The 10,144-nt window shown below is 48.3% G+C and overlaps 1 protein-coding gene across 1 annotated transcript; it reads right to left on the reverse strand.

Annotated features, from left to right (window-relative positions):
* Positions 1-6,315: 6,315 nt before the first annotated feature.
* Positions 6,316-10,071, reverse strand: GP1BB (glycoprotein Ib platelet subunit beta). Its single transcript, XM_041410438.1, has 2 exons — positions 8,633-10,071; positions 6,316-7,928 (listed from the first exon to the last, which is right to left on the reverse strand). The coding sequence occupies exons 1-2, from the start codon at positions 8,719-8,721 to the stop codon at positions 7,157-7,159; spliced, it is 861 nt and encodes a 286-aa protein (XP_041266372.1). The 5' UTR covers positions 8,722-10,071; the 3' UTR covers positions 6,316-7,156.
* Positions 10,072-10,144: the final 73 nt, after the last annotated feature.

A 10,144-nucleotide genomic window follows, 5' to 3' on the forward strand; every position in this document is an offset into this window, starting at 1 on the left:
GACTTCTACAGATAAAGGCAAGGCAAGGTAGGAATGCTGGAAACTCACAGACAAACAGGGATTGAAATTACATGCTAATTTTTCCACAGCTAATTAATCACTGGAACAAGTTTAGGGAATACAGTGCCCAACCTTCATCCCAATTTCCTTTCATTTTGACAGGACTCAGATGCTTTCTGTGGTTTTAGAAATACTTGCTTTACTGTACATAACTGATGTTACACTACCAAGACATGCATAATCCAGTGCTCTTGCCCCAGAGCTGGGCCTCCCTTCTTAAAGAGAAGATCCAATGCAGTTTGTGTGCACATGCTCCAAAGGCTGAACCCTGAGCTTTACTGCAGTCAATGGCACAGTAGACAGGGCTAGGATTTCACTCCACTGCCTTCAAGTTTCACATGCTTTCAGCAGATGCATCTCCAAATTATTTTTTTCCAGCACATCTGGAACACAAAGTAGGGCACTGGATTATTGCAACACAGAGCAACTTACCCACAGCTGACTTCTTCCAGAGAGTGAACACCACCACAGAGTTCTGCACTTATGAGGAGCTTCCTTTCAGATATACACACAGGAAAATACATCTCATGATATATTTTAAATTACAGACAATACAATGCCCTCTCTCCATCTCTACCTGATGTAGGTATATCTCTTTATTCCTCTCAACACAGAAACAGAAACCAATACAGTATTTTTATTTTTTTTGCTCAAATCCAGCAATGGACGGAATACCAAACATTACCTGATGTGCTGTAGGAAACTGCATGGGAATTTGCACACTGAAATTCACACGCAGCACTTGGAGAGAGTTTCCCTTCATTTGGGCAGCACAGAAATGACAATGCTGCTTCTTGTGCTCTTTGAAGTCTCAGGAAAAAAGGAAAAGAAGCAAAGGGATCATTAAAATGCCGTTCTTGATGGATAGTGGCAAGAGGGGATGACAGGAGAGGAAGTAATCAAGAACACCAAGGTCTTGCTTTCAAAGCCTCCTGCACTGGATGATCAAATTAATAAGTTTGGTGAGTTTGCTGCAGCTCGGCCATCAGAGAGCCAAACAGGGGAAAGCAGCAAGCTGTATTTTATGCAACTTGGGAAACGCCAACAGCAGGGGGAAGGGTGTGGAAGAGCAGGTACAGACAGAATAGGCAGCAGCTCACAGCAGAGCTAAGGATGAGGCAAGAAGGACAACAGGAGTTTGGCTGGAAGTGAGCAGCCAGCCCAGGCAAGAGGCTTTGGGCTGCACCTGGAGAGAAGTGTCTTAAGGCAGAAAAACACATACAACTGCACAGGGAACCTGCCCTCCACTTTGTAGGTGTTAATGGGTACAAAGTCCCTGCAGCACATGGGGATTTATGGAATCTAAATATAAAGCCCAAGTCCCACTAACTCTAATTTTGTCTCTGTCCCCACAGAACAAAGATTTCATGTTTTACTTCCCTTCTCTCTCTCTGCAGGAATCAAGGCAGCTGACCCAATATGAAGATTCACCTGTGAGAGGTACAAAAGAGCCCGGAGAAAAGCCTTCATTTCACCAGCAGGTTCATTCAGAGAGATCACAACACAGCATATAAGGGGGCCATTGTTTCTGGAATAAAATCTCCATTTGAGCTCTCTTCTTTGGCCATGATCAATGGGAGGGAATTAAAGTCTCATCCTGGGAAAAAAAATCAGCTTGCTAACACTGTGTTGAAAGATCAGGTAATGGAGATACAGAGCAAGTGTGGGCACCCACATAATCCTTTGGTGAGCTTGAGAATGCTGGAGGTAAAAGCTCCCCAAACACAGGCACACCCCTCATCATACCCTATGAGAGACAACCAAGTCAAGGGCTAGGGGTCCTAACAGGACTTGGTATTTCACAGTCCTTTGATCCAGATTTTAGTTCCCCACAGCTCCTCCCAGTGCAGGGGCATTTGAATTCCATGGGTGCTTACACAGCTGCCTGTTCAAGCCTCTGCATTTTGATCCCACAGATGCACAGAGCCAACCCCAGCAATTTTGAGTCCTCTGTCCTACATAACCCTGGGGCATTCTGAGAGCACTAACCTCTCACTCATCCTCCTGACCCAACATGAAGACTCACCTGTGAGAGGTACAAAACAGACCAGGCACCTTCCCATCTCCAACAGGTATGTCAGTGAAAACCCACTGCTCTCACCACTCAGTGATGATGGCAAGAGCTTTTTCTACCACCTGCCAAAGGATGGATTTCCACCCTTCAAAGCTCATCAGAGAGAACCAACCCCATTTACATCATGGTCACAACATCATAATGACCACCTCCTCCCCCTCTCTGTTTCAGTCTGATGCTTTGAAACAACAAGAAGAAAAGAAGCTTTTTACCTAGTAGTTACTGGTTCAAGAAGCAGTACCTGCTGCTTGGGCAACTAAGTCTGGAGCATCCCTGCCATCCTCTGGCTGACATCAGTTGCCTTCACCCTCTCCCAGGCCCAAATCTCATGTGTATTTTACTAGTCAAAGCAGACAGGAGTTTGAAAGCGATTTGCTGCCCTCTCCTGAGCGAGCCCCAGTGACTGCCAGTACTGCAGTGGCTCAGGAGACAGACTTTCCTTCAGCGAGCACAGCTGCATGCAAAGGGAATGGTGTTGGTGTAGAACAAACAGCTGTGACAGGGCATGTTAGAAGTGATCATCAGCTGTGACAGATGAGGGTGGCAGATCAGCTACACAGCCTGAACCATTTGGTATCCACAGAGGGCATTCCTGGCGTTTTGGTTTTGTAACTCTCAGGTTAATTTTCCTCTGTGGAAATGCAAAGAAATACCTCCCAGCATATTCTGTTCTCAGTTGTCACAAATATTTCAGACCAGAAGCAGACCATGAGATATATAAAGAAATAGAAAAAAAAAATTACTTGTAGATTTAATTTGTAGGGTAAATTGAGGAGGTTTTTTTGGACTAAACCCACTTAAATCTTTTATGTCCTCCAGTAGTGCTCTATCCTGTCCTTCCAGGGTGCATGTAACTTTACCTAGACATACAGTATGTACACACACACTATCTTCAGAACAAAACACTGCAACCTGCTGCTTTCAATGCACTTCCCCATGATAACTAATCTTTTGCAGAAACGTGTCAAATTAAATTGTGCTCTCCATTAAAGCCCTCCAAAATAAGGCCTGTGAACTTGAGGGAACCTTTGTTTTCATATGCAAATATAGACATAAAAAAGTAAAAGTCACTTCTAAACATTTCTCCAATCTTTGTTTTTCCATGTACTCTAGGACAGATAAGATGTCCCACGATGTGGAATCAACACTGTTTTCTTGGCACTCTCTTTGGGATGCCCTTCATGCTTCAATCCTGAGGGAAATGAGGGGTTTAGAAGGCCAGGCAGCCTCATATTCATGACCAAGAAAAATGCCTCTTACTATTTGTAAACAATGCAGCAATGCCAGATCAGGCTGCCACCAAGGCATCCACTGACAGTTCTCACTTGGGCACACACAGTGCCCAGCTCTGACTGCATGAGAGGGATGTGCCATGCTCCATACTATCTCCAAGCACTGCTGAATCTCCAAGCACTACATGGAACTGGCCTGTCCCAGCGACCAAGCCCTGCAGTGGGTGATGATGGGGTGCTGCCTGTGTGTACAGATGTGATATTTCCATCGCACGCCTGAGGGTGCAGACCCATGGAAGTGTAAGTAGAACAGGGGCAGGTTCCCAAGGGTCACATGGACACAGACAATCTGTAAACAAGGGCCTGCAGCAATCTTGAAGCAAAACAGAACCACTGTCCATATGGTACAGGGACTGTGGGATTATGGGTTAAAATTCTCTAGGCTCCAAAATCAGCTTGCTTTGCTTTCAAGCCTTCTTTTTCTCTATTAAACATGCAGAAGTCACCATAAAGATAACTGAGAAACAAGGCATTTGGAGGAAGGAAAAAGCAGCATGCCTTCCCCAATGTCATCTACCAACAATTTGGTCCTTCACTTAGGAAGTGCTGACCTGCTTTTTAGACACCTCGGGTTTGGAGCTCTGCATCATGGAGGCTGGAAACACCTTGGTCTGGTCTCCCAGGCTTCTTTAACCTGGTAACTTTCAGAGAAAGGAGCTGCTTGGAAGCATCTGAACCTCTGGCAAGGCAGCAGACTGTCCAGCAGGCCTGGCAGCCCAACCCTGCATGGCATGGACTTGGACTGGCCTTGATACTAGAAAATTATTTGCAAAGCAGCTTAATAATTTGCGCTTATTATGTTTGCCATATTTCACCACTGGTTCCCCTTCAAAGCATCTGTGCATTCTTGGACAGTGTCCCTTCAGAATGAAAGCCAGTTCTCCTTTCAACGACATCCCAGCAGATCCTCCACTGGGTAGCAGAGCAAGAAAGCATCTGTGATATGCAGATTCCTGAGCCAGGAGAAGGCAAGATATGCAGGCTCTGGATTTATGGATTAGACATGCTGCCATGGCACACAAATCACTCTGCACTCAGTGCAATTCATTATCACAGTGCCATGGCTGGTCACATTTTTCACAGGTGCAAATAATGCCAAAAAGGCTTTTAAACTTCTGTGTGCCAAGACTTAGTGATGCAGAGTCAGGAGCCCTCCTGCCTGCTCAGGGAAGCAAAACCAAAGTCGGCAGTTGTTCTGTCTCTCTGGACACACTGAGCCATGAAGGATTTTCAGCACCCCATGGCAGCGTAAACAGAGCAAGCTGTCACAGGGCTGGGACTGTGCCTGCTCCCAGTTCAGCCTCTCCCAGCAACTGAACCTGTTGAACTGCCCACATGCACCAGCAGCACCTTCTAACCCGGGTAAATTCAGCTAAAAATCCGCAATCCCAAAAGCACCAGGTGTTGCAGTGAAGCCCCAGGGGCAGCGGTGCCGATGGAGCTGAGGCAGGAAGATGGAGGCCTGTGGGTCCCCTCACAGGGCCTCATGGCACACCAATTTGGACCTCTCCACAGAGAAGGCTCCTTAATAGTCCTGTGTGCCTCCTTGGAGGTCATACTCATAGTGATATTGCAGAGGATATTGGTGCAAGAGGTGCAGTCCCCAGAAGAAAAAATAAATCTGAACCGGACCGCATTTCCTTGGGCGCCTTGCTGCCACATCCAGTCAGGCCAATGCCACAGGGGCTAGTGCTGGAGGGACACGGGGCACAGCAAGGAAATGGCAGAAGGAGACCCCAAGGCAGAGCCCCATGTTACTCACCTCAGTCAGGCTGGCTCCGGCACACACAGCATGGGGCACGTCCTTCTCAGCCATCGACCCCACCTGCGCGCTGCCCGTGAGGGGACCCACAGGCCTCCATCTTCCCGCCTCAGCTCCATCGGCACCGCCGCCCCGAGCACCTGGGGCTTTTCCTTGCAACACCTGGTGCGTTTGGAGCTAGCGCGGCCCCCTGGGCTGAGCTGAGCCGAGGTGAAGCAGCCTGAGGCAGAGAAGCCCCAGGACTCTCTTCTTCCCCTCAGGTGGCCCCGGAGTGCCCGGACCGGCTCCTTCAGCTCCTTCCCCCCTCACGGGCTCCCTCAGCGGCCTGGGGCGGCGGTCAGCGGGCCGCTAGGGGGCGCTCGGCGGCCGCGGGGCAGCGTCGCCTGGCGGTGCTCTGTCACTGCCCCGGGTCCCACCGCTGTCCCTGTTCGCTCACTGCCCTCCCTGCCCCGCGTCCCACTGCTGTCCTTACCTGTCCCGTGTCCCACCGCTGTCCCTGTTCGCTCACTGCCCTCCCTGCCCCGTGTCCCACCACCGTCCTTACCTGTCCTGTGTCCCACCACTGTCCCTGTTTGCTCACTGCCCTCCCGTGTCCCGTCACTGCTCTGTTACTGCCCTCACCTGTCCCATGTCCCATCACCTTCCCCCGCCTGTCTGGTCACTGTCCCCGCCTGCCCCATCCCCTGCCACCAGCTGCCCCGTCCCCACCGCTGCCAGCAGCCCCTGGGCAGAGCTCTTTGGTGGCCGAGCTGCATTCGTGTGTGAGCTGAGTGGGGAAGGGACCCCGTGACTTGGGCTGGGGGCTGAAGGGCGCAGGTTGTTCACTGCTGGTCCCCCCACAGCCTGCTGGCCCCACCAAATGCCCTCCCCATTCCAGCTGCATCACAAAACAAGCAGCCACGAAGTGGCTTAGGAAGAAACTCCCAGTTTCTCCTGGCCCATGGTAGAAGCCAGCAGCTGCCAAAGTTTAACCCTACGGTGCACTCCAGCAATTTCTCCACCTGCCCTCAGGATTTGTTTTACTTAGCACAAAGTCTGAGGGTGAGGAACAGTCTCAGGGAGCACAACAGCATGCAAAATACACAGTGCAGAATAGAAAAATAAGACATTTATATAATTGTGCATAATTTTATTTAAATTTTGCTTTATTTCAAAAATAATTAAGGGACACCATAAACAGCAGTAGACACATCAGTGGGGTTTGTAGTTTTGAGTCTCTCAAGATCAGATCTCTTGTGCCAGGTGCCATACAGGCACAGTCAAACAATTCTTGCCTTCAGGATGAATTTGTCATAAAGATTCAGGGCCCCAGTCTCGCTCACTTAAGTCAGTATTAAAACTAAAGTAGACTTAAAGGAATGCAGATAAGGTAAAATGGGTGGGCTTCTAGACATGCCCTCCCTCCCCTAGAAGAACATTGGAAAAGATGCATCAAGCAAGAAGATATTTCCTTTCCCTTTTACTTGGGAAACCAAGACAGGAGAAGACTAAATCCCCAGTCCAAAGCTCTTGATGCTGTCTGTGGTAGCAGAAGGAAACTGTATTTCTCCATTGTCCTAGCTCAGTACTCAAACAGTCTGCTGCCCACCTCTGTCCTCACCTGACCCAGCACAACCAGAAGCATCCTGGGGGATATGGCTGGAATACTGTAGGAGGGCAGGGATCGAGCACTGGAGCCCCTATGAGCTGTTTGAGTCAGTTCTGGTCACTGTAGTTTATGACTTCCTTAGTCTACAGAACCACTTCCAGCTCAGACAAGCAGTTAAGATCATGCTAAAGAAATTAAAGCATTGAAAAAACCCAAGATTGATTATTTAGAAACACAGCAAAAGTCTGATCAGTTCAAGTCCTGCTTCAGACTGCAGTCAGGATTAGATGCTGTACTAAATTGTCCCCTCTGCGTATCACAAACTACAGGACTTTGGCACAGCGTCCCCCAAAGGGAGGAGGGTCTTCTGTCTCGTGATGTTAATTATTGTTGGAGGGGTTTATTGAAGAAGATACCCAAGGGTCTACCTGCTGGTCTAGTTCTCGGGTGGTGCTCCGGGCTTCAGCTGTCATTCTCCGAAATTTCTGCAGGTACACAATGATGAGGATAACCAAGATGCCCTGGAGGAAAAGGAGGATGAAGAGAGAGAGCTGAGAGAGGAGAGCCAGGCTGCAGTACCAGTGCTGGCATGTGGAGACGATCTCATCTTCTGTCAGGTAGGCGATGATGCGGCCCTGCAGGTGCTCCGGGGAGCTGCACCTCACATCCCGGTACAGGCTCCGGTTCTGCTGCCACTGCAGCCAGGAGCGCAAGTAGAGGATGTCACAGGTGCATTCCCAAGGGTTGCCCTGCAGGTAGACCACCTGGAGGCTCCTCAGGTTGTCAAAGAGCCCATTGGGAATAGAGGTGAGCCTGTTGGAACCGAGGTGGATGACTTCAGCCGAGGGACGGAACGCGGTGGGCAGGTTTTCTACAGTCAGGTTTTGCAGTGAGCAGTCAGTAATGGTGGTGGTGCACTTGCATGGCACAGGGCATATGGGTGCCACAAGTGGGAGGAAGCCAAGGAGAGACAAGAGAATTCCACTGTTCATTTTCACCTGCAAACACTTCCCTGGTGAGATTGGATAAGGCGGAGACCAGACACCACACACTCCAGGACTGACACCACAGCCAAGGTCTTTTGTTGTTTTGTTCTGAGGATGAGCTTCTAAAGTTGGGTGAATTTGGTGTCCTCCACTGACAACGCAAGACCTGTGAGAAGAACAAGAGTTAAAAGAGAGCAAATTCTGGTCTCTCATTAGAGGTGAAGGAATTGTCATGGTCTTGCAACACTGGATTTGAGGAGAGATAGGAATACATGGCTACTGGAAGGCTTAGCTGCAGCCATCATATACATTTTCACTAGTCCTCAGAAGTGCACAAGAGCTGCTTGTGTTTTCAGCATTACTGGAGATGCATTATCAGGGTAGCCAAGAAAATTTCTGTCAAGGAATCAAAAACTAGAATATGAACTTCCTCATGTCTTATCATAGTTCTGGATAACATCTGTAAGCAAAGCTTCGTTCATGCCAACTGCAACAGGAGATTCAGAAATAAATTTACTGTTACCACGAGTAAAAAATAGCCTTTCCAGACTTGAAAAGAAATAATTAATAGTATTTGGCTGCAGAGAGGATGCTGACCACTGAGGATGGAGGCCAGTGGAGTTTTTCATGCCATACATTGCTCCAGCAGGTGAATAAATCACCTGTGCTGGGCAACATGGGTCAAGGAGCTTTTTTTATGTTACAGGCTCATTCACGCCACTGTTGAACAGCAGCAGCTGTAAGTTCTCCAGGAGAACAACTACACATACCTGCAAACAAGGCAGCATTTTTCTGTGCTTGACAAATTGTAATTGTCAATCAATTAAATAAAAATTTAAAAAAGAGTAGAAGGTAGCATTATTGACTTACCAGAGTAGTTCAATCCTTGTTTTCTTGCTGGCTTTACACCCCAAGAGAAAGGTCTCGAGGCAGTCCAGCCAGTGCAAGAGTGTGTGCATAGCTCTGCTCCCGGATAATCCCCTTGCAGCTGGCTGCCAAGATAAGGGTCAGGCTCATCCCAGGGACACCTCCCACTTGAGGCCTTCCTGCAAGTGTGCTGCATGTCACCGGAAGCTGAGGCTTCATTGAGCAAAGTCTTCCAAGAATTGGGAGCTGACACTGCTCACAAGAACACGTTTGCTGCAAGATGCTGCCAGTACTGAGAATTGTGATTCTGGGCCCACAGGCTCAGCTCAACAGGAATGTTACAAAGTCTCCATGGCACAGTAACTCAAAATGCACTTCAGACTGGAAGGTGATGTTACTGGTTGGTACCATACTCCCTCAGCACTGTGACCTTTGGTTTCCCATCTCATCAGGAAAACCTGGCAGAGTGGTGACACCTAGCACTTTCTGGGTGCTGACCCTCAGGTTTCCCTTGAAGCAGTGACACAAATCTACTACTTATTAGTGAAAGATCTGCTGATAGACATGATCTTCCAGTCCATCCGTCTTTCCAGAGAAATATTCTTCAAATGGCCAACAGCCCTTGACAAGTGCAGTTCCTGAGAAAGACTGACCACATGCTTTTTTTAGAAGCTGCATTACACAAATACTTCAACAGGTAAGTCCAAAGATCAAAACTACATTCAGGCAGAATCACAACTTCTCATGGCCATCACATCTTCACAGACACTTCTCTGCATCAGCCTGGCCAGGCATACACTACACTCCTTAGCCTAAGGCCACCAGAATCACATTATGGAACTGTCACCCCATTGAACTCAACTCTGTTACATTGTACTGTGGACATCCTAGAGACCAGAAATTATGAATGTCCTGAATGTGCTCATGGTGAGAGAACTCAGGGGACAAAAAATTGCTGAATGTGGCCCTAACCAAGGGAAATTTTTTATGCTCTGAAGAAAGCAAGTAAACTTTAAATTTCTACAAAATTGGAGCAGATAATTCCAGTTGTTTCACAGTGGTGGCCAGGCAGAGTGGGAAAGATAGGCTAACAAACTAACCCAGTTTTTCCTGCAGGGCCTGCTTTCCACTTGGGAGCAGCTCAACTACAGCAGGGTAAGTTTGTTCAGCAAACTTTACCTCATCTCATGTGTCCAGTGCAATGTTTATTCACAGGCAGGTGTTCAGGCCAGGTGTAGCATGGAGCTGATCTAGAGCCAGATCCACTGAGGCTCTGCATGCAGCATAGGCTTGGCAGTGCTCTCCTGGCTACTTACAAACTGGATTTCCTGGGACTGGATCCAGCCCAGCTGACCACTGATGATTTAGATACCACTCCTAGGGGAAGCTTGGATGTAGAAGAACCTTCGAGATCATCCTGCTAGCTTCTGGAATAAACAAGCCAGAAACCCCATGCAGGAAACCTGCCTGAAACCTGCTCTGACTGAATTAGATAAAAGGAGAAACAAAATCAGT

This window comes from Onychostruthus taczanowskii, unplaced genomic scaffold, assembly GCF_017590055.1.
Source record: "Onychostruthus taczanowskii isolate IOZ18803 unplaced genomic scaffold, ASM1759005v1 scaffold32, whole genome shotgun sequence".
NCBI lineage: Eukaryota > Metazoa > Chordata > Aves > Passeriformes > Passeridae > Onychostruthus > Onychostruthus taczanowskii.